At 39.4% G+C, this 26,088-nt stretch overlaps 1 protein-coding gene across 1 annotated transcript; it reads right to left on the bottom strand.

The window, feature by feature from the left end:
* Positions 1-2,694: 2,694 nt before the first annotated feature.
* LOC143286774 (uncharacterized) lies at positions 2,695-24,658 on the bottom strand. The gene is made up of 8 exons (XM_076594548.1): positions 24,484-24,658; positions 22,528-22,686; positions 18,758-18,920; positions 17,742-17,854; positions 15,181-15,367; positions 14,294-14,427; positions 12,100-12,245; positions 2,695-10,802 (listed from the first exon to the last, which is right to left on the bottom strand). Exons 1-8 carry the CDS (start codon positions 24,555-24,557, stop codon positions 9,307-9,309), a joined length of 2,472 nt encoding a protein of 823 aa, XP_076450663.1. The 5' UTR covers positions 24,558-24,658; the 3' UTR covers positions 2,695-9,306.
* Between the last annotated feature and the right edge of the window lie 1,430 nt (positions 24,659-26,088).

Raw genomic sequence — 26,088 nt, forward strand, 5'->3', positions numbered from 1 at the left:
GAATAACATTCAATGTGAATATATCCGACCTAATTATATGGAATACGTCTCAGATGCATACATTTTTTAGCTACATGTGCCTGTTCTTCAAAAAAAACCCAAACACATGCAATACTGTTTAAACGACAATTATCCACTGTTAAATAAATGTTATGCTATAATTTACTGATAACAGCAAGCTGTCTTGCACAAACCTATAAAATGTTCTTGAGGGAAAATGTGAAACTACCCCTTTCCCTCTGCTCTTTCCATATCCACTGACTGTATGAAGTTGCTGCCACCAAAAATAAAAAATAAATAAATAAATAAAATAACAAAAGAAAAGCAAAGTAGCATGAACTGGTTGAATTCTGGAAGTTGGTACGGATGGGGGACAAGGCATAATTTGCATTCTGTGCAGATAGGCAGGAATCATCGTCTCTATATTTCTGACCAACATGAAACAGAAAGTGTGGAATCAGTATTTTCAAACGGGAACGAAAATGGAGAAACCAATACTTTTCATGCGAATACATACAGAAAAAACAAGAGATTGAAAGCCTTCATCACTCCTGTGATTCCTACTGATTTTAAATATATAGAAAAAAAAAAAGTAGGGGAAGGTGGGGAGGAGGCATGGGCTTGGGGTGATTACCTCCTTGAAAAAAAACTTTTTTTTTTTCTTTTTTTTTTTTCTAGAAAGAAGTGCTGGGTGGTAACATGCAGCTGATACCAAAAAATCAGACTGTTGTGCGGAAGATCAAACTGATTTGAGAAACCACAATGTTGATCAACCAGAGTTCAAACCAGCAGACAACTTGAACATTCAGAGGTCACCACTGCTTCACAGTCGTTTTTGTCAACCAGTCATAACCAACACGAAAAATATTAGTTCTTAACCTGTTAACGTTAGTGCTTGCCACTGTTGAACCGAACGTTGCATTCTAGAATGTAATCATTTCCCCCCATTTCATTGTCTTAATGTGCAGGCAAATGTGAGGGCCAAAATGACCAATGATTTAACCCGGTCCTGCTGACTTTGTCATAGCTTTCCAGTATGGAAATTTCGTAACAAAAGCTTCAAACACTTGTCCAACACACCACAGAGCAAGTGACATGCTGGCATGATGGGGACCCAGATGTCTCTCTCTTTTATTCTTCATGAGATTCTCATGATACCTTCCGAAATTTCCATTTACATGTGGATGCTATGAAGGTTGCCAGCTGACAGCTGTGAACAACTTTCAAGCGTTGTGTCCAGCAAATCACTGATAGTTTTATCTATTCACTTGTTTTTTAAGCACATGTTAAAACATTTTCTTGAAATGACTAAATTTCAATTTATACTCCTTTTCGTTGTTCTCTTCTTTTTTTCATGAACAGGTTATATGGGCCAGTATGCAAAGTCATTTTACACTTAGCTCTTTTTATTAATTTATCACTATAACCTAAAGACAGGTCAACATCATAGGCCTATTGTCAAAACATGTATTACCAAGTCTGAATGGATAAAGAAAACCAGTAATTCTTAATAAAGCTTAGGTTCCAAAGAGATTTTAATTCTGGATGTTCAGGGATTTTTTTCCCCAATTATGTCTCCCATGCTTCTGACCAATTCTTTAACTTTACTAAGTCCATGTTGAAAATGACCTCAGATTAAGTGACACACTTTCTCTTGGGTTCAATCTACAAACATTATCTATCAGGTGACAGCAGCTTTCATTCAATTCCATGCAATAACTGCAAAATCAATCAAATTTCTTTTTTTCCCAAAAATTCAATTCCATACCATATAAAATTCAATAATTAAAAATGCAAACATAAACACATAACAACAAATGCTGCCTTTAAATGTTGCCATTCCGTGTGTCTTGCAAACAAAATGCGCCAGTTTACAATATTATGGACACTTGCGCTGTTATAGTAAAGCACTTTATTGACATCTTCCACCAATTACCTACCAATAAAGTGCTAGTATTCACAATGACCTGAATCAAACATTTGCAACAATGAGATACGAGATCACAAACACATTTCATTCTAAACTATCCAAACAGAAGCATCCAAACAGCATATCAGAGAACTAATCTCTTAAATCTGAAGAAAAGAAAAAAGTCTCCTGCTTCTGAGACAAGTTTTTATATGATAAGCATTAAAGAGATGAGAAAAAACATGAGGCACTATTTCAATTTTGAAGATGAGTGAAAATGAAGCACTGTTTCAGTTTTGTAGAAAACTAAAAGTGCTATTTTGGTTCTGCTGATGAATTAAAAAAATTAAAATAAAAAATGATACACTATTTCAGGAACAGGTATGATCTAAAATGAAACACTGTAGATAACTAAACCAAAGCTCTATTTTAGTTTTGTTGATGAACTTTAAAAAAAAAACCAACCCAGCAAAGCACTATTTTAGTCTTGTAGATGAACTAAAACAAGAGAGGCACGGCCTTCAAGACTCACTTGTGATAAATTAAGTCCCCTAGCATTAATTACAGAGTAATTTCCCTTTTTTACTATCTGCACAAAAACGTTTGCAAAATAAATAAAACTTCCATGCTTAGCAAAAGAAGTTCCTGTTTGAGCAAAAAATGATAATAATGACTCCTCTTGTTGTGTCAGAATAAGAGGTCAAAGTGCCAAGTTTAGAGAATACAAAATAATAAATATAAATATAACAGTAAATGCAGTTTGCATATAATTAGGCTTCTTTAAAAAAAAAAAAAAAATTTGTGCCCATCCAAGAGGTGCAATATTGTTTTAAACAAGATGACTGGAAAGAACTGAATTTTTCCTATTCTTATGCCTAATTTGGTGTCAACTGACAAAGTATTTGCAGAGAAAATGTCAATGTTAAAGTTTACCATGGACACACAGACACACACACACACAGACAACCGAACACTGGGCTAAAACATACTCACTTTGTTTACACAAGTGAGTCAAAAAGAAGCACTATTTCAGTTTTGCAGATGGATTAAAAATTGAAGCACTATTTCAGTTTTGTAGACGAACTGAAAAAAAAAATTAAGCACTATTTCAGTTTTGTAGATGTACTTAAAGATGAAGCACTATTTCAGTTTTGTTGATGAACAAAACGATGAAACAATTCCAGTTTTGTAGATGGAAAAAAAAAAAAAAAAAATCCAACCAAACTAAATACTATTTCAGTTTGCAAATGGACGACAATTGAAGCACTGTTTCAGTTCTGTAGAGAACTATAGTGAAGCATTTAAGAAGCACAATTTTAGTTTTGTAGATGAACTATAAAAAAATATTTAAAAAAATGAAGCACTTTTTCAGTTCTGTAGATGAAATAACATGAAGCACTGTTTCAGTTTTGTAGATGATCTAATATGAAGCACTATTTCAGCTGTGTAGATAAACTAAAAAAATAAAGCACTGTTTCAGTTTTGCAGATGAACTAAAGTAAAACATTATTTCCGTTTTGTGCATGAAAGTAAGTGAAGTGCTATTTCACTTTTGAAGATTAACTAAAATAAAGCACTATTTCAAATTTGTGGATGAGCTTTATATGAAGCACTATTTCAGTTTTAGAGCGTATTCCATGGGCCATCTGCTTCATCGTCAAACAAGAAACTAATGCTTCAAGGATTTACAGAATGAGTTTGCCTCTGGTGATGGTTCACAGGTCACATACCCCGATCCCAACAGCACCTCAGAGGTGAAAACACTCTACTCTTAATGCTGTCCAAAAGTATCAAGGACAGGAACATTTTATTTAATAAAATTTATATTAAAAAATAAATAAAAATTAAAAAAAGCGGCGAAATCATCCCTGACTGTCCATGATCACTGCAGTGCTAACTAGAGGTAAACCCAACTGCATACAGGTTTAAAAAAAAATGTTTTAAATCATTCAGTCTCTTCTTTCAATAAGACACTCATCTTCATAACGCTTTCATTTGTGCTAGTACATGCCATGAACTTTGAATGTTGGTTATACAGATTGTACAGAGAAAGAATATGTCATGGTAATGATGTTGATTGTTCTCTGATAAATAAATAAATGAATGAATAAGTAAATAAATAAATGCAAGGATGAAACTGAAAATAATACATTCTTTCTCATACATCATGTTTATCATGTGGAAATGCATTCAAACAACTCTAATGATCTGAACAGACAATTTTCAGTATTCATAACCAAATTTCTACAGCGCAAGATAAGGAGTTTAGAAACCAGCAATGTTACATGAGCGCTGTGGATACAAGTCACAGACACAAATCTTCATACAACCAAATCTTCGTTACGTGTACCCTTGTACTGCTGAAAGAGGAAGGTGGAAAAATGGTTAAGACGCTTATCTACCAATAAAGAATCCTTGAGGGTCTGGGTTTGAATCCTGGTCTCACCCTTTCTCCCACGTTTGAATGGGAAATCAAATTGAGTGTTCATTCAGATGAGACGATAAACCAAGGTTCTATGTGCAGCATGCACTTGGCACACTGAAACCGAACCCACAGCAACACAAGTGCTGTCCTCTGGCAAAATTCTGAAGCAGAAACCCACTCTGAGAGCCACACAACGATATATATACATATATCTGTGCATGCACTCGAGATCTGACTAGCATGTTGGGCTGAGCCACGTTGGCCAGGCATCTGCCTAGCAGGTGTTGTGTAGCATATAAATATTGATTTGTCTGAACGCTGTGACGCCTCCTTGAGAAACTGAGACGGTGGAATTGGAAATTCAAGACACAAAGTTCACAGGCACATCCATTTCTACGCACTATCATAATGAAATCTTCACTAACTCTATACTCCAGAACGTAATACTTCATTCATTCTTTGCTTCTTCTTATACCACTCTATATTTTATTTTGACTCACTTGCTACTGTTTTCACTCCTGGCTTTCTTCAGTTATCTAACACAACGTTTTTTTTATTTCTCCACATTTGACATCATCAGCAAAAGCAGCATTTAAGTTTCTAGACTCTGTCAAATGCAAGAGAAAAAAAAAAAAATGACCGAATCAAAAATCTCCTGCCGAATCTGTTGCAGTTGCTGGTGAGAATTACTGCAACAGACTTTGCAAGAAATTAGTTGCTAATAATTTCTAATCTACATGATACTGTTACAATGTTAGTTACTGTATGAATTGAACGGAACCTGCATGTGACTGTGTGTGTGCTAGGTGTGTTTTGTGTTTATGAGAAGCTATCTTTATGGGAGTAAGCTGCATATATGATAAGCATGGTCTGAATTGCTTTTCTCTGAGATCAACAGATGTGGCTTTTAAGTGGAATGGTTAACCCTTTCGCTGCCAGGAAAATAAGATTTAAGTGAAATCTATTTGCCAGGGTTTTTCCACAAAAAACGGGTATAAATTTTCAAAAAATTCTGTGCTCCTTGTTAATGGAGAAAGACCCATAAAAGTATATATATTCTGAAAGGGAAATGAATAAAGAATACAAAACACATAATGTTTGCCCATTTTATATATTTTTAGTGACATGCTGTTTTGAAATCAGTGTTTTGTTTTTTGTCACATTTTCAGCTTGTTCATTACAAACATTAGTCAGGTAATTTGCACTAAAATATCATATTTTCTGGACAAATGGATATCTGCACACACAAAATCATACTAGAACAACCACAATATAAAAAAAAACTGAAAAAGAAATAGATACATAATGCATTGTGACTTCTGCAAGTGATAATACGGATGTGAGGCCATGCCCCTCAGTCTCCACCCCCCTTCCTCTTCACCCCTCTCACAGGGTCACTTTGTCTAGTTCTCATCAGACCACGTTGGCTGAGTGCCAAGAAAACAGCCCACACTGTGTCCTGCTAAAAATTCGGTGACTTCTGTCGTCTGCTAGAGTTGAACAGCCAGCATCACTCACTGACAGTTGCATCTTGGCCACTCTCTTGATTGCTCCCTTTATTTTCTATCAAATCGTCCTATAAATGTTCACCACTGTCTTCTCCTTCGAATTTATGCTTCAATTCTTTCGGAGCATCAGCTAAAGAAAGTAATCTTGGTTGATTTAGTTCGCCACAATCACATGTCTTGAGCACAGAGTCTGTCCGACATTTTGTTGAGCGAGCGAGGAGAGGAGCCAGGCAAAGACTGCGGCCAGTAACCCAACCAAAACGTTCAAATAAAGGACTGCCTTATGACGCAGATGGTGTTTCTGGCCATGAATAGAATCTAGAAAGAATCCCCAAGCTAAAGCTACCAGCATTTTTGTCAACGAACTGAATGCAAAGCAGGGAAAAGTCAGAATATTTCGATGATGAGTTATCTCGTCATTGTGGCAGCGAAGCGTACGTGCTTTCCATGGCAAGTTATTTTGTCATATAGGCAGCCTAGGGGTTAAATCAATCAATATGTCAGTGGTGTTGTAAGTAAATACTGCCTTCATTTCTTTCCAAGAGGAGATGTTAATTCTCATGTGATTTCCTGCCACTCCCTCCCTCCATCCCTTCCCCCTTCCTTTCTTCACAAAATGGGCATTCCAAGTTGCTCTAGAAGGCTCGAGGAGGGGACACATGGTGCAATACCCATGACCCAAATTGTTCTCTTCCTGAGTTCTGAACGCTTCTCAAGGTGGAATCATTTCATTGTGGGGTGGTGAGGAGATGGGGTTTGGGGGTCCGGGGGGGTATGTGTGTGTGTGGAGGGGATGGAAATGTGTGTGGGGAATATGAAGTGGTGCCCTATCAATCTGCCTTGGTTTTTCTCACTTAAATTTCTTTTCAGCTACAGCTGAATTTCCATTTTTCCATTCAATCCTGCACCTGCAAGCATACACACTTTGATATACATCTGCGTGTGTCACACACACACACACTATCCTCTATTTGTCTCCGAGATTCCCTCTTGAAAAGAAACCCATTGCAAATGTTTCAATTCAAAACTTCAACACTTCAAAATCATGGTAAAAAAACAAAATGTTCCGCAAGCTTACGATAAGTATGACTGTTCAGGGTGTTCTCATCAGATAAAAATGAGCAAAATCTGACATGCTTCAAAATACAGAGGCAAGAGTACACAAACTGTGAGTAATAAAAACAAATCATATCTGAATGACCACCCCTGACTCCTTGAAAACATCACAACATCAAACAGTAAAACAACAAAGCAAACTTATATTACTGAAGGCTGTGTAACAAGCCAGTTTTATAAACATAAATAATATCCAACTGCAACTTACAACAATAAAGTATAACTGAAAGCGTACAACACAAATGACACTGAGCAAGGAAACCAATGAAGCAAGTGCTTTAACTGGCAAAGTGTAAGGCATCAGATCCATTTGTTGTATTTGTATTTCTTTTTATCCGAATAGATTTCTCTGTCTGAAATTCAGGCTGCTCTCCCCAGGGAGAGCGCGTTGCTACACTACAGCCCCACCGATTTTTTTGTATTTTTTCCTGCGTGCACTTTTATTTGTTTTTCCTATCAAAGTGGATTTTTCGACAGAATTTTGCCAGGAACAACCATGTTGTTGCTGTGGGTTCTTTTACATGCGCTAAGTGCATGCTGAACACGGGACCTCAGTTTATCATCTCATCCGAATGACTAGCGTCCAGACCACCACTTAAGGTCCAGTGGAGGGGGAGAAAATATTGGCGGCTGAGCTGTGATTCGAATCAGCACGCTCAGATTCTCTCGCTTCCTAGGCGGACGCGTTACCTCTAGGCCACCACTCCACTAAACTTCAAGGTGGAAAAGTAACTCACAAATACCCCCTCCCTACCCAAATAAACAGACCAACAACAAGTACAAGTGTTTTCAGGTATGCACTTCCATACCTGGCTGAATGCTATTTTATGCCTCTGTGGTTGCATTTGTGTATACATGCAAAGGTCTTGCTAAAAATTTCTGCGAGCGCGAGGGTGTTTTTGCATGCACAAGTCTTGATCTGAAGTACTAAACTTATTCAATTATGTGGTCTTTCATGCCCTGCTCTCATGGTGACCTCTGTTTCAATCCCCCTCCACTTCCATGCTTGGGATGAGTCCTGTTAAAGTCTTTGGTGTTGGCAGATTCATGGATGGGCTGTTGCTGGAAGGACGTGGTGGCAACCTCCACTCCGGAAGGCATGCTCACTCACTGACTCAGTCTCGCTCTATCACTGTGGGATTATTGTTGTCAAGTGGGAACTCAGCAAGCAGCTGGTGTCCTGTGCATGTTTAGAACAAGATACTACTGAACTCTGAAGTGACTGTGCAGCAGTGCAGGGTCTCCTCTGGTATGTGCCTTCCTGGCGACTTAACGCTGCTAGTTCCCTGAGGGCTGCCGATGTTGGAACTCTGACCAATGAACCCAGGTGTGGCTGTGAACGTGGGACTTTGAATGAGTGGCGTTGGAGTAATACCACATAGATGATGGGGCAGCAAAAAAAGAAGAAAAAAAAGAGACCTATTCAACACAATTCTATCAAATATCAATGAGTTGCAAATCTAGCTTGGTAATATATAGCAGTAAAACAACAGTGCAACCCATAGTTCTTCATAATAATTCATTATGTCCTTGGAAATGCACTATTATCATGACTGGTATGTGTGGAGTAAAAATTAACTTTTCTTCTATTTTCAAGCAAAATTTGGTCTCAACAAAGTATTTCCAGATAAAACTTATTTTCTAAAATTCACCACACACTCACACATACACACACATAACCAAAACAGAGTTATTACACTGATGCAATTTGTACATTCAACCTAAAAGTTTTCAAAGTAAAACAGGTGCCTAAGAAAAAAAAAAGCCTAAAAATATATAAAGAAATGTCTGCAAAGAAATTCTGTCTGGCAACCCACCCTATCCTGCCAAATTCACTGCTGCTGACAGTGAGAGAGGAAAGAATTACCAAAAAGTACAAGTATCCACAGATAAGGCCCACTGACATGCACAGATTCCAATCGACAGCAATTTCTACTGAAAATGGAAGAATGTGGAAACAAATAATTGAAATCACCTTTTGCAGGCATGATACTAATTGTCCTGTAAAGTACCCACTCCGCTCACAATTCATGAACTATCACTCATATCAGTCAGCATACTCAATATAATGTGCGTATAGGTTTTAAGCCAATCAGCCTCACTTTTTACTTGTAGAAAAGTACAGGATTCTGAAGACAGTTTCAGTTTCCAACTTGAAGAAACTTACACTACCCTGGCTGTACCCCATGGATTCACAGAAAATATATTAATTCATGTTTATACAGGAATATGATAATCAAACGAAATTATGAATAAACAAGATGTAACCATGACAAGAAAACTGATGCAACAACTGTCCAAAACAGTGGTACAAGTTACAAACAAAAAAAACAACATCAGTGGCCTATTCACATGACGCTTTGCCACACATCACGTCGTAGCCTGAGTTTGACCGGGGGTAAAGCTGGCTGCGGGGCACACCACTGTGACGGCTCAGCAACCTGCCCGGATGACCTGGCCACTGCCCCTGGAGAAGGTCCAGCCAGAGACCTGTGAGGTTCTCCTGTATCACAGCCTGGCCTCACAGCGTCCGCTTCTCTCTGTTCACTTTTCACATAGTAACCACTGCACGCGCTCTGTTTCACCTTGCGCGCTTCTCTGGGTTCAATCTTCACAAACCGTGACTTTCCGTCCTTCTCCAGAGTCTGATAGAAGTCCATCCGTCTGTCGTCGTCTGGGTGTTCTAACTTTATACACAAAGTTATCGGCTCTTTTCGTTTTCTTTTCTTTGGTCTAACCTGCGACATGCTGGCAGGGATTGCACACTCAGAATTGTTCAAGGCCGCGACCGGACCACAGAAAGGCAGCAGGGGAACAGAGGAGGAGGACTTGTTCAGTTCCTGGTCCGACTCCTCTTCCCCGAGAGGAACAGGGGTTAGTGAGCACGGCGGGTTGGGGGAAAGGTAGGGTGCCTGTCGCTCCAGGACAGGGGGCTCGTGGAAATTGTGGTTGGAGTCCAGCGACTTGTCACACACATCACCCGTCATCTCCCCCAGCCCACTGTCATCATTGTCCAGGTCCAGGGCCATAGGAGAGTGGTCCACGTTGGGGTGACCTACAAACTCCTCAGCCTCGTTCAAGAAACTTCTCTGCGCTGCCTCTGAACACAAGTCCCCTCCCTCTGCATCCTGCTGGGCCGAGCAATGGCGTGGTCGTAGCCTTGGGCTTTGGCGTACTGGTTCTCTATTCAACGACTTGTTCTTCAGAGGCGACCTTCCGTTGGGCTGCGGAGAGTATGAGCCATGGCACTCGGAATGGACGGAGTGTTTGGGTGGGGAACACAACACTGAGGGCACAGTGGTGCTGCCTGCAGCCAGGTGAATGTCCTGGTCTGGGCAGGTGTTTGGCACCAACCGGGGTGGTGGTCTTTCCGCCCCATCAGGGTCTGACCACAGCTGGCCCTCTTCCGGCCCCAGCTCCAACCTCTTCTTCAAACGCTTCAGACTCAACTTGCTGGACCCTAACTGCCACTCTTTCCCCCGCCGCCTTGGCACACAGGGACTAGTCAGTGTGCAGTTTGTCTCTCTCGGGAGGGCCTCCCCTCCATGCTGTGTTGATAAGGCAACTGCGTTTGAGCTGCACTCCTTCTTCAGTGAGTATGTGCGTATATCTTTCTCTTGAGCTAGCTGTCCCTGTTCAGTACTTAACACTTCTGTCTTTGATGCAGCTAGAGATGATTCCTTGAGCACAGAAACAGACGGAGATAAGAGGGGTTCTGGTAAAAAACTATTCCCCTCGATGATGATTTCGGCATCATATCGGGTGATCTTTCTCTTCTTTAGCTCCTGGAAGTTCAATAAGTCCGCATGCTGCTTCAGTCGTCGAGCTCGACCGTTCCAGTTGTCTGTAGATCAAAAACATATGTGTGAAAATATATCCTGACATCATCTAGGAATTTACCCTAACACTGCACTATGTATGTTTGAATACTAATCATACTTTTACCATCCCTTGCACAGTTAAAATTAAACATTTGCTTCATGATGAGACACAGAAAAAGAAGAGTGGTTAAAATTCACTAATTCAGATGGACATACACATTCATGGGTGTGTATAATTATATTTGTGCATGCACACACATGAGCATACACACTCATGTGCATGTAACGAAGTATACGTGTGAGCATGAAGAGAGTGCGTGTGAAAGGGTAAATGCAAATGGAAATGATTTTACAGTCTCAGAGATCAAAAATCGTTATCTGTCAGCACTGATTCATAAAACATCTCAGACAGACACTGCTGTATCTGGACCAGATAACTAATAACAAAAGCACCTGTACCTCTACTACTTAACGAAACTCTCCTGGCAATGCCTATAGGATAAAGTAAGCTTTCCACACTGCACTCAAAACTACTGCATAAACAGGAGTGATAAATACTCAGCATGCAAACCAACCAACCGAAGAGGGTTCAGGCATTAGCATGTCTGCATGTGTTGAACAGAGAAATCCAAAGCCCCTCCTCTACCAGTAATGTGCAAGCAAGATCTGAACCCCAGATATCATCAAATGAAGGCTAATAATACACTCATCTGTGACAAATATTTCATTCTTTGTTTCTCTCTGTTTAGTTCTCAAAGTAAGGGTGTGGATGAAGAGGTGGTTTTGGCAGACAAAATGTTCTTTAAGCTTGACTGCAGATCTTTCCTTCAAGTCGTTAGGTTTCACGTTGTTTATCAAAGTTATAAAACCATGATGGCGATCTCTATTCACTTCTTTGATATGTGGCAAAGATGTGACTTGAGAACAGGGATGAAATCATAAAGCCACAGGATGGAGAATGGAAGTGGAAGTATCTACAGAAGTACATGTGAGCAGTGGTAATTATAATTCAGTCCAGAAGCTTAAGTGTGCAGTGGTAATTATAATTCAGTCTAGAAGCTTAAGTGTGCAGTGGTCATTATAATTCAGTCTAGAAGGATAAATATGCAGTGGTAATCAAAATTCTCTCTAGAAGCATAAGTGTGCAGTGGTAATTATAATTCAGTCAAGAAGCTTAAGTGTGCAGTGGGAATTATAATTCAGTCAAGAAGCTTAAGCGTGCAGTGGTAATTATAATTCAATCAAGAAGCTAAAGTGTGCAGTGGTAATCATTATTCATTCTTGATATGTACTGCTTCTGTTTCATTGTCAATAGCCCACCTTGCAAGCTTGTGCTCCTGGTTGCAGTGCCATTTGCCATGGCTCGCTCTGCCCTGGTGCTCATGCGTGATGGAACTTGGCGCAGCCGGTCCATGTTCTCCTCCACAATCTCTTCTTCTTTCGGCTTGAATGCTCCCCGCTTTAACCTGAAATTATTCATGTTGGTTTAACATGCCTGACTGCAAAAACTGTCTTTGCACCAAAGGCATTTTAAAAGCAACCGGCAATTAACTCTTTTACCACTAAGTTTCTGTGGGAAAAAACACTCCACAACGCTCTCAGTTATACGATTCAGTCTGTGGACTGTGGACTTGACCACTTCAAACTTGAAAAGACGGGGGAAGGTTAGTCACTTTTCCCATTGTGCAGGAAAGTTGGCTGCCGTTGTCAAGCTTTCATACAATGTGAAAAACGGTCCTTTTAACAAAACACCATGGTGTCGGTTAAAATCACCTATGGTGGTGAACTATCTGGTCAAATAAAGCCACCTACGGCAGTGAAAAAGTTTTAGCTGTTCTTTTCAGATAAGTTAAAATACAAAAACTTTGCTAATCCCATTTTCTTCCTGTCTGAATAGGACTGTCCTGTTGCAGCAGAAGTAAGTGCTACAGACAAGCTGCAGCAGAATCAAGTACTACAGACATGCTACTACACACAATCTGAACTGGAAAATAGTGCTCATCAGAGAGTTCCCCCTTCCGGTTCCCTGATTTATAGCAAACGCATGATCTCAAACACAACAGAGGTCAGGCAGGACCTCCAAGACTCAACTGTCACCGTCAATCCACCAAAAATGCCTTTCTTGATAACTCAACTGCCTGACTGGTAGTGGCTGTGATAAAGCACTATTTCAATTGTCTGGTCTGAGCACAACTTTGTCTCAAGTGACACCGAAAATGTAAAATGAAAGAAACCAATTTGGCAAAATCCTTGTTTCAAATATATATGCAAGTTTTTACATATTCAGTTTACTTTCTATCTTTACTTTAGCCAGTCCCCATCCCCCATCTCTCCTCCCACATGCAGGGGTGTACATCAGCACTGAACATCATACAGGCTGTCAGAGGGTTGAGGATGTCCAATAATTCCATTGCTGAAGAGGACAAATGTCCCATTACTTTTCATCAGCAAAGTCATTGTGTCGACCAGCTGGTTTCAATGTCTCTAGATCCATCTTGGTTTGAAGAAGACAAGTGTCCCTATTATGTTTGGGCAAGTCAGGACATTTGTCCTATTGTTTTGTCCATGTGGACGTACAACCCTGCACATGGCTATGTCAAATAGCACAGTATGCTATCCTATAGCATAGTATCACCTGAATCATTTCCTTACTTGTCATGCTAGTGAGCACAATGTTCACACAAAATAGATTCTTCCCTTCCTCCCCAAAGCCACCCCCCCAACCCCCCCAAGCTACACCAATCAACTGTTCCTCTTCATCTTCTTCTGCGTTCGAGGGCTGCAACTCCCACGTTCACTCGTATGTAAACGAGTGGGCTTTTACGTGTATGACCGTTTTTTACCCCGCCATGTAGGCAGCCATACTCCGTTTTTGGGGATGTGCATGCTGGGTATGTTCTTGTTTCCATAACCCACCGAACGCTGACATGGATTACAGGATCTTTAACGTGCGTATTTGATCTTCTGCTTGCATATACACACGAAGGGGGTTCAGGCACTAGCAGGTCTCACATATGTTGACCTGGGAGATCGTAAAAATCTCCACCCTTCACCCACCAGGCGCCGTCACCATGATTCGAACCCGGGACCCCCAGATCGACAGTCCAACGCTTTAACCACTCGGCTATTGCGCCCGTCAACTGTTCATTTATTCACCACTGACTGAGGTGCACTGTTTCTATTCCTGTAAAGATAACTTGTGCATCTGTCGTTGTTATTCCTTTTAAAAAGAACCCAACTGAAAGATGCGCACAGAAAAACACGTACCAAAAAGCAAAGTAAACAGCAAAAGGCTTATGACATAAGTCTAAAGTTGTAACTTTTCCTTGCATATTATATAAACCCCAATAGAATGAAAAACAAAAATCCATCAGCAATAATAAAAAATTAACAAATAACATTCAGCATCCTGTTTGCCATTATCCCACAGAAGTGCAAGGAAAAAAACAAAAGAAAGAAAAGCAAAGCTGAGGACATTAATTTTTCTGATTTCACTGTATTTTCAAAAACTTACTCTTCACATGTTGTGCACTCGCAGCAACAGTTGTCAACACCAAAGAAGCTTTCACCGTAGCTAAGGAGAATTTCATCCCCTGGGACGATGTCACGAATGACTTGAAGGTACGCTGTGTTACCCACAGGTTTGAACTGCACACAACAAACCGCTACACTGTGAGAACAGATTCAACGCAAGCAACAAAACAAAATTGAACAACACCAGAAGACTGATGAGAGCTCTTCAAGACTGTACAAAAAAGACCAACTGGCACACAAGTATCGCTTTTGCTGAAGTATGTTAGAAGACAATCATGAACTTAAGTCTTAAGTTCATCTTTCAAGAACTAAACTCACTTTACACGCTTAAAAAAAAAAAAGAAAAAAAAAGAAAAAAAAGAAATGAATGTGGACACTTTGAATGTAAACTGTGTCATTGAGTAACATCATGCTCTCACTTGTTATTTCAATAGCACATCAACATCTCATGCAGGCATTTCTATTCTTTACCTCTAGATCTAACCGTGCACTGCTTTGAAAAGCAAGAAGATCAGAAATAGCAAACAGAATTACCATTACTTCATGGCAATTTTCTTCCCCCCCCCCACCCCCCCCCAAAAGTATGAGGTAGTTTTTTCATAGTAATTTATTCTATGCACAGTTTTTAACCCCAAATCAGGGGTGGTGGGCGTTTACAAGATACACAGCGTTCATGTGGTAGCTTCCAGCAGCAGCACGATGGAACAACAGCTGAATGAAACGCAAATTCAGTACAGGCTGGAAGTCCAAACCAACACTGAACAACATTCAGTCAAAGCCAACAACACCACAAGGCCTGCCTGCACTGACGCTGACTGTGCATCCCTCAACCCCGACCCCTTGCCCTGCCCGCCCCAGCCCTCTCACCAGACAGTTTGGTCTGCAGTCGTGATTCATGTAGGCAGCGGGCCCCAGCCACAGCTGCGACTTCTTCTTGCGGTTGGACCACATGACGCTGAAGTCGTTCTGCCCGCACACCAGCAGCTCTTTCTCTTGCTGCGGCGTCAGCTCCCCAATGCAGCCCACCAGCATGGAGATGAACTCGTTCTTTTTCCTGACCACAACAGCATAACGTAACATAATTCAACCCTTCTTTTCCACAACTACATGCCTGCTACAGCCCACCAGCACAGAAATAAACTCGTTCTGTTTCTTGCCCTGAACACAACAGCATAACATCATTCAACCCTTCTACTCCAGAACTACACATGCCTGCTACAGCCCACCAGCATGGACAAGAACTCTTTCTTTTTCCTGCTCACAACAGCATAACATAACATCATTCACTCTCTCTGTCCCACAACGACACGCCTGCTACAGCCCATTAGCACGGAGATGAATTTGTTCTTTTTCCTGCCCACGACATCATCATAACATAATATGATTCACCCCTTCTGCCCCACAACGACACACCTGGTACAGCCCATTAGCATGGAGATGAATTTGTTCTTTTTCCTGCCCACGACATCATCATAACATATGATTCACCCCTTCTGCCCCACAACGACACACCTGGTACAGCCCATTAGCATGGAGATGAATTTGTTCTTTTTCCTGCCCACGACATCATCATAACATATGATTCACCCCTTCTGCCCCACAACTACATGCCTGCTACAGCCCAGTAGGCCTGCACTACATGAGACCACTGCAGTAAAAAAATTAAAAACATATATAAATAAATAAAAAGAAAAAAGAACAAAAAAAAAAAAAAGAAAAAAAAAAGAGTGGCTTAATAAAATGGCAAAGAACGATGGAGAATTGTCAAATTCACTGACTGAGCAAAGCTTTGTTTTCCTACTTCCAGAATCTGTAAACGGTTCAACCCCAAGTACCTAACAAGAACAAACTAAACTAGCATTGTGTGTTGATACGAGAACACTCACACCCAGTCCACAGGGGAAATAATCATGGTTCGAAATAATTCCTACCTTCAGTAAAAATAGTAAAAACTTTTCTTTTTTTTTTTATAGTGTTGACCTGCGCAGTTCCTAACAACTGAACGTGACCAATGCTCTATTCTTTTTTTTTTTTTTTTGATTTAAATAAAAATGTCAAGACAGGTACTCGGGGGGAATAAATGCAGAATCTGTGCTGGTTGGTTAAAAAAAGGGGACATAAATGATACTGAATCTGTACCACAACATTCTTGATAATGCAATACTTAAATTTAGTTTTTAAATCAGTACAGAATTTTAAGACAGAAACATACCCCTTTCACATTAAAGTTTGCATTTCCTAGCAATAGAGGTGTCATAAACCACAGAGTCAATAATAAAACTATGCAAAACCAAATCATTCAGACTGGTTTCATTCCCCCCCTCCCCCCCCAACCATCCACAATCACCCCCCCTCACCATCCCCCCCCCCCCTCCCACCCCTCACCTAAGGAGCTCCTATCACCAGTCACCACGGTTGCTGTGATGTAGCTACTGGCATTTCATCTTCATGATATAAATTCTCACCACCTTCTATGCTACAAACCCCTATTTCAAAACCCAGACTCTGCATTCTCTTCTTCTTCATCAGACTGCTCAGTTTCACATCAAATCAAAACAAACTCAGCATCACTATAATCAAGATCTTCATCCTTTACACAAAGCCACAATTTTCCCACAGACAAGTTGTGAATGAAACACCATGCAGCCAGTTTCAACTTCCTCCAAGTCACTCACTACACAATAACCAGTGTTTAGAACTGAGAGTAGAGGAGGGGTGGGGGGGGGGGGGCACTGTCAGTGTGGAATGCAAATGTTCTGGGTTGTGCAACACTGTAAATCTACAGCCAGTTACTGACAACCCCAAAGCATCTGTTTTCTGTCACACGCACAGGGGGGGCGTGGGGGAGTGAGTGGGTTACACGTTTACTGATGTCTACGTAAACAGGTGGGGAAGGGAAAAAAAAAGAGGAAAAAAGAGGAACCCCACAGTAAGTGGAGTGTTCGCCTTGTGGTAATGCGTCCAACTAGGCAGCGAGAGAATCTGAACAGACTGGTTTGAATCCTATACTCGCCAATATTTTCTCCCCCTCCACAAGACCTTGGGTGGTGGTCTGGACAACATGACAATAAACCAAGGTCCCATGTGCAGATTGCACTTTGCGCACGTTAAAGAACCCACCGCAACGAAAGGGCTGACACTGGCTAAATTCTGTACTAAAAAATACACTTTGATAGGAAAACAAATAAATTTGCATGCATAAACAAAAACAAAAACAAAAAAAGTTTAAGAAAAAAAAAAGGAATAGCCCGCTCACTGTAGTGACATGTTCTCCCAAGGGAGAACAGCCCGTATTTCACATGCAGTTCAGAGTTCTAAATCTATTGTGGCAAAAGATTAATACAACACCTTTGAAAAATTCTCTCTTTTTTTTTTTCTTAAAGAGGAACAGGTCCAACACTGACAACATTGACAATAACATCCCTTACCAGGGTTTGGTGGCGACTATTTTCCCTCCCTGGTTCTCTTCTGCTGAATACCGCTGACAGGGCTTGATCTCAAAGCCAGCATCTTTGTCAAACATCTTTAGAAAGCAGAAAATCTGGAAAGAAAAACAAAAAATAGAACAAAAAAAAAAAAGAAAAAAAAAGACACAACAACTATCAAATGTACCATACAATGATACAGCAACAGGACAGAAACAACAACAAAAACAACAAAATTGCTTTTAAAGGTTGAACAAACAAAAATAAAAAGTTCAGAAAAGGAGACTTTTTCTAGACCCCTGCCATAAAAAGTTCAGAAAAGAAGACTTTTTCTAGACCCCTGCCGGAGTCTGCACTAGCTGGGTCACGGTCATGTGTAATTAAACTTAATTTTCCAGGATTAGGGGTACCACTTGGAACTGAAAAGTAATAATATTAAAATGATTACAATCAGACTGAGAAACAGTAAATACATACTGCCAACCAGAAAATATCATTCCTCTGTAACAGCTGTCCCAATCTACTGATGTCAAACACACTTTGCAGTAAACTCAGTTTTTATATCCCTAAAGTTTAAGTTTGATCATGTTTATTCACTAATGCTACCAACATTTAAGTGAACAGGTGCATGTAAGAGTGTGTGTGTGTGTGTGTGTGTGTGTGTGTGCGCGCGCGTGCGCGTGCATGCGTGTGAGAGAGAGAGAGACAGACAGACAGACAGAGACAGAGAGAAAGAGAGACAGAGATATTTCAGGATATTTTTCCAAGCAAACAGAGATCAACAGCATTATTTTCACAAAACAATAAATTCATGATCATCTCTCATGAACCAAGGTTGATGATGCTTTGTGCCCTCATCAGCAAATATCACAGTGAAAAATATAAAACTAATCAATAAAATAACAGGAAAATGAGCCACCAGTCCTGCAATGATGTCTGCATAATTAGGAACAAATGTCGTAGCCCAGATGTGAACTGTCTTCTTAAGTCTCTGTACTGCAAGGAATCTGATCACTTACATGCTGACGCATAAGTTTCTGCTCACGCTCAGATTTTATCAACGGTCCAATCCGTCGTGGATCACTGCTGAGCAGACGATCGTGGGCTTTTTCATAGTCCTGGTCAACAATAAAGTCTTCCACTATCTTCTTGAGTTCAGACTGGTTGGAGAAAGGACGGAATCTGAAACAGCACATTCATATTTAAGTCTTAAGCTTGACAATAAATGAGTGTCCATACACGGTCCTTTTCCATGTTGGCTTGATTTATAACAACATAAAAATGACAATAAGATTTTTATCCCCCCCCAATTTTGTTTTAGAAATAAAACACCCTATCCACAAAAATTTACTTTAATTCAATTACTCAGCTCTCATACACTTCACGACAACCATTTAATTCTATCATATAATTTCAGGGAAAAGTGGTTTAGTAATAGATCTGCAGGTTAGAACATAGACATTACAAATGCTGAGACAGAATACAGATATTTCATTACTTCATTATATAAATATATATATATATATATATATATATATATATACAGTTTACACATCTGTCACATACCACAAGATGTTAATACTGGAACACTAGTTTCAATATAAAAAGTAAAAAACTTTACCAAAACACCGATGTGAAGAGAGAAAAACATGCACACAAAGTGGTCTTCTTTGGCATTCAATTGATTTTTAACTTACAGCTCGGGATCATGATGCGCCGAAAATGGAGGACTTGCTGGCCTGAGCAGAGCAACAGAAATCATTAACTTCCAGATGTGAACAAATTGCAACTCTACTCAGCGTGAACAAACAACACAGTTTATAAATTTCACATCAAGGCAAGTCGAATTCTAAGATCCCTTTTTCAACTGACTGATGTGACAATTATCAGTCTGATATATGTTCACATGTCTGCTTTCGGTTGCAGTCCAGTGGTGTTTAGAATACTCTACAAATCTATAGTTTAACTGTGAAGCTTAAAATGTCTACATTGGTGTATGCATTACTTCATACATAACCCAGTGTATCCCTGCACCTGCCAGTGCAGTATGAAAGGTGAAGTCACATTCCAATGTCTTCTTCCTTGTGAGTGTGATCAAACATTTTTTTAGTTTCAAAAGCCAGAATGTATAATACTTCCACAAAGTAAAGCGCTGTTTTAATGCTTTGCCGAAGTCCTCTGTATCCCTGATGCATATGCTGCAGTAGCGAGGAGCTAAACATGTTCTGGCATTTTTTCTACTTAATGATTTTATTAGCTCTCTGTCTCTGTGTTATCTCTTCTGCCAAACATCCGGCTGGCTGTACTGGGTTAATCTTAACTCTCTCCATACGAACGGCGAAAGAGGCGACGTTAACAGCGTTTCACCCCAATTACAACCATCAAAATATTGCAAGCGGAAGGCTCTTACACTGAAGAGGTGAATGTTGACAAAGAATACCACAATTCTGACGACGGAAGCTAAAGGCTGGGTCATTCAGACACCCACTGGACATCCGAGGGGTCTGTGTAGAGGAGAAGAGAGGACTGGCCGTACTGAGTGTGTTAACAAAGTCCTGGGTGTCAACAGTACTTGCTACCAGGACTACTCCTAAAATGACAACTCCAAATGGCAAACCCTGGCTTTTACAAGTTTTAGTTCAGGGTGTCATACCTATGTAATCTGATATTCTCAGTCTCAGCTCAACTCCAGATCCAAACAGTAGTGGTGTACAAGTCCATATTAGTTCTCTCAGCATCAGACACTTCACAAACATGAAAAAAAAAAAGGTTAAAAAAAAAAATTCCCATGTACAAAAAAAGAAGAAAAAAAGGGGGTGTGGGAGGGCATGGAGGGAAATTTCCATATACTCGCCTTAACAGATTACAAAACACACTTCCTACAGTGCAAATTCTACCACTGCCCCAAACAGCTAAAACAATAAATAAATAAATAAAAATAAAAAAGACAATTTTCTGCCCTTGTCCAGTTCTTGATTGGCTGATTGAGTATGGGGCAATAGTGTGGGACCATCACCATTCAGGTAACATCAAGAAGTGAGCACTGTGCTGCTCACTTCATGACTGGAGATGCCCTTATCAGGGAGGATAAATCTTATCTAAGCACTGCCAGATTTTCAGATCCCATAGGACAGGTCACTGCAACTGTCCCTTTTCCATCAAGCAGTATCAGGGGCGGTGCTGGAATTACTATCACATTGCCTTCTACAGCTTCACAGTGAATTTTAAAGGTAATTATAGCCTAAACATTACACACTCTGAACAACCAAGAACCTAACAGTTAGATGAGCGTTTCATTGTCTCAAACGCAAAAACAGAGAAAGAGCAAAACTCTTTTCATTTACTGATTTAGACAGTAGTTGAGTGGGACAATTTAAGTGACGTTGACATCAGGCCAGCTGATGCCACCCAAACCTCTGAAAAGTGCCAGTACTAGAGACAGTGGCGCAGGCTCCTTCCGCCCATTGCATGTAATAATGTATAATTAGACTCAAGTAAGTGGACCAGCAATGAATTCCACAATAAGGGTAACCATGGGCACCAAAGACCATGGGGGCAATGAGAAAATGGCAGCTCTGGTGTGCCACATAAAAAGGTCTAGTCATTCTTAAATATGATATGGAAGAGACGAATCATGGTGGTTCAGTTCAATTTGGCTCTGAGTGAATCCCAGTAACCACAGTGCCAGACCTGGGCTGAATACATTCCTAGTAACACACCAGACCAAAAACCACATCAAACTACAAAAATTCTATTTAACCAGAAAAAAGAAGAAGAAAAGTGTATAATTACTTTAATTACTCTACTGCAACTAAACCCAGAATATAAACATGCCTCTGACTCTGAGTCTGATGTGGGTCATTCTACCATAAATCTCTCCAGAGGAACTGAAAAACATATAACTACTGAAAAGATTTACACAATCACACTTATTTCAACACCAAGAACTTTTTATCTAAATCTAATGCACAGAGTAGACAGCCAAAAATTCTAAAGGGCAAAGCAAATAGCAGACACACACAGACACAGACACACAGTGACACACACACACACTGTGCAAAAAGCAAAATGCTAAAAAAAAAAATATAATTTAAAAACAACAAAAAAAACACACAAACAAAAAAAAAATTTTAAGCACAATCAACAGTCACTTAAAAGTGCCAAACAATGAAGTCCAAACAAAAATAATAAAAGTAAAATTCAAGAATACATAAATTGTACAACTGAATCACTGAATGGATTGGGAAGGTAGAAAACGAGAATGAAACAGTGAAAGAAAGAAAACTGACAGTAAGAAAGAGAGTAACAGATACTGAGATAGACTGAATTTGTAGTACACATTTTTACAATCACAGGGACAAATGAATGAATCTATGAATGGTGTTGACAAGCATCCAATGGACAACAACAAAATCATGACGGAGTGTCATCCCATCAGTAAACAACAAGGTCCTCAAGTTTAAACAGTAAGTGATGCCATTTTTTTTTTTTTTTTTTTTTTTTAGCTATCACTACATAATATTTCAGCCATCACTGAAAGATAAGAGGCAACTGATATGAATGAATTTTAAAAAAAAGAAAGATTAAAAATGAAAAAAAACCCTAAAAGTTAAACATAAACAAAGGAAGTGTAAATCATTCAAAGGACACGGTGAAAGTTTTGTTTGAATAATCTTTGCAGAGCTGAACTCTGAAACTCGCCCCAATTTCAAGTTTAGTTTAATTTAAAACGAAAACTGATAAGTGAACAGGTATGTAAAACCAACCTTCGAGTCATCTACTGAATTACCTGATGTTCATCTTGTGTGTCTGGAAACCCATATATGGGTCAATAATCAGACCAGTACAAACATCATCGTAACGACACAGCTCCTCCGGAGTCATAGATGTTGCTGGGGTCCCACGTCCTCCTCCATTACAAGCCACTTTCTGTGATGCCATTCTGGACCTGAACAGGGTTTTTTTTCAACGTAGACAGATATTTTCTATTCAATGACATTATCTAATCAAACAAACATATCTGACAGAAGCATCAAAATGTATGTGCGTGTGTGTAAAAAAAAAAAAAAATTGTGTGTGCATGGTAAGTGTGTGTGTGTGTGTGTGTGTGTGTGTGTGTGTGTGTGTGTGAAACAATGTATAACAATTACAGAAAGTGAAACATGCTTTACAAAAGTGAAAAACACAAAGATTCTATCTGTAGCTATTTCAAGATCAAAACAACTAGATTGATCAATATTTGCAGTTTTTGCAATGTGAACTCCAATGCTTCATGTGCTCTTTTCAGCAAATGCATTGTTATTAAATGGAAAATGTGGACAAAAAATTCTTATTTTCTATCTTTAATGCCAAATTTAGTGTTGACAAAGTATTTTCAGAGAATGATTTCTTTAAAGTTCATCATGAGTACACAAATATGCACACACAAACACACACACACAAATGCATGAGCATGTACACACACACACACACACACACACACTCACACAAAGTAGTCAAATGTCATTCAGAAAGCCTTTTTTTTTCAACACAAAACAAAACTTCCATTTTCCATTTTTTGTTAGTTAGCCTGTCAACATAAAGTTTACACTGAACCGTTTTGCTTAAACACTTTCAAATGTCTTCGTGACCAACATCCAGTAATGCAAATGAAATGCACCACTATAGTATATCTACAGCTTTGATGAGGTGTGAAAACTGGTGAAGATGAAGACTGAAGTAAGAGTTGGAACCCATTCCCTAGGTGATTTTCTTAATTCAAATGTTAAATAAAAGAGTATAAAGAAATATGAGATCAAATGCAAACAACTGAATAAATAAACAAACAAAAAGGGATGTGAGAGGGCCAAGAGACCACAAGATGCCAAACAAACACTACTGAACGTATACCATTCCTTTACAAAACAATGAGACTAAAAATCAACACTTTACACAAAATCTTCATTTTTTTCTTCTTCTTTTTTTTTTTTTTTTTTTTTTTTTTTAAACTCCAACTCCAAGGGCACTGAAGGTAGGCCTATCGAGACAACATGATTTTAATACAACTTATACTGTGTAATACTAAACAGGCAAATTAAGATTATTCAAAAATTTGCAATCAAAACAATTCTTTGCGATAAACAATAAAATAATAGATAGTTGGCAGCTATCATGCTTTTCAGTAAAATCTAACTGCAGTGTAAGTGAAAAAAAATGAGAAACAGACAAAACAGATAAATAGAAAATAGGAAATACTACACATTTTTAAGTGGACCAATTTATCCATCCACACACCTGACACATCACAAAAAGCTAAAAACTGGCCAAAGCAGGCACAATTATATCAATCTACTACCCCACCAGTTCTCCCACAACTCCCAAAAACAACATCCAAACTCACACACCTCATCATCATACTCTCAAATCAGATTAAAAGATAAAACTCTTGTGGGGAAAAAAAGGGCTAAAATACTGTCCCGTATGTTTAATTTAAGAAAGTGTATGGGTATTGGGCCAATCACTGAATCAGTCAGAAATGGGTAAAAGCCTTTCCAATCAGAACTGAACTGACTGGAAAGGCATTTTCCAAGTTACATGTTCGTTAAAAAAAAGGTAATCATGCATACTATCTCAACAGACTTACACTTTACAACATGACCAGGCTTTCATAAATAACAGATGACCTGGTATATTTATACACATATACAAATACAAAATATGTATACAAAATTTGCTAAAATGTAATTTAAGATAAATGATGACAAACCTTCTAAGTGCAGTTCCAAATTTCCTGGTGGAATTTTTCGACTTGAGTCGGTCGAGCTTGTTTTTTGAAGGCATTTTCACAAAGTCCAATTTATAATTCACTGAATCGAATCTCTTTTGTCAACGAAGAAGTTCGTCCATTTCCATCTGCTGTTCTTCAGACTTCTGGAATCGATGGATCTTGAAAACAAAGAAAATATTGAAAATCAAGCGGGTTAGAAAAGGAACACGTGTAACCAGCCTAACCAAAAAATTAATAGTGACAATTGAGAATGAACGAGTACAATGCAAGATACATGCACACGGCATCACAAGTACTCTTCAAAATCTACAGGCTAAAACTATTAAAAAAAAATAACCAAAGCGCATCTCGTTTCGACTCTTCGGAACATCTATTCAAACGGAGACTACAAAAACATCAACAGGCAACGTGTGCGTTATGTCCCTTCGTTACATTGTTCTCTCGGCCTTCACATTTGCTTAATGCAAATATTGTAGGGCATCCAGGAAGGATCCCCCCCCCCCCCCCCTTCACAGAATTACTGAAATGATAAAGAATAATGTGAAGACATATACAGATTCACTTTAAATGCTGTTAGTGTGATCATCGGTATTAACTATCACTGTCAAGCATTTCTCCTTTATCTTAAAGAGTGTGCAAAAGTTTGCAATGAGAAGAAGACAAACGAGCTGCTCATTCTGTCATCACAATTTCCTATGGGTTGCCTTCGCTACGCTAACGACAGACTACTAACTTGATTGATACTGGAAGACAGATGCCATCACCAAGTGGCTCGCGACGTCAGAAACAGGCAGACAATAAACCATTTTAGCCATACTGATCACTCACTTCTACATACATAATTTCAAACAATCGCAAACTATGAAAAATTACCTGAAGCATAGATCCTCCGTTTCATTCAGAACTGCAAAATGGCTACCCAGTTATTCTGGTTCCGCAAAAGAATATAGTGCCCAACTGACATTTTCCGTCTGGTAACAAGGACAAAATGCTCGTGATATTGTGTTCATGAAGCATCGAGATTTTGCTAGTGCTAACCACAGATTGGGTAAGCTCAAATATAATTTAGGTGTTTTAAAGTAACGTCTCACAACGCGGATGAATTTTTCGAACATCATCAAAGCAATGATTCAAGACCCATGGGATGACAAGAGAAATTTAAAGTGTTGGCATGTCAGCTCATTCAAATACACGAATATACAGGCAAATTCATTACTATGAAGTATTATCTAAATGCAACACGAGCCTGAGTGATTGTAATTTGGTCTATTGTTCTGAAATCATAAGACTGTTCACATCTCAAGGGGGACGATGAGTTAAAAGGTCATGCGTCGACGAAGAGTTATTTCCCCAAATGCCCTCAGAAAACGTGGGTGAAAAAAACAAAACAAAACACACACACACACACACACACACACACGACATGATTGATTCCTGAAATGTTCGTGGCGTGCCCCACAACTCAAAGATGTTTGTTTCACATCACTTACCCACATCAGGACTATCTCTTTTAGTTAATTTGTTGATTTCTACAGTACAATGCTTCGTCGTTGGGTGGATTGTGTCAACTGCAGAGGCTGAAAG

Source organism: Babylonia areolata, chromosome 10 (assembly GCF_041734735.1).
Source record: "Babylonia areolata isolate BAREFJ2019XMU chromosome 10, ASM4173473v1, whole genome shotgun sequence".
Classification (NCBI taxonomy): Eukaryota; Metazoa; Mollusca; class Gastropoda; order Neogastropoda; family Buccinidae; genus Babylonia; species Babylonia areolata.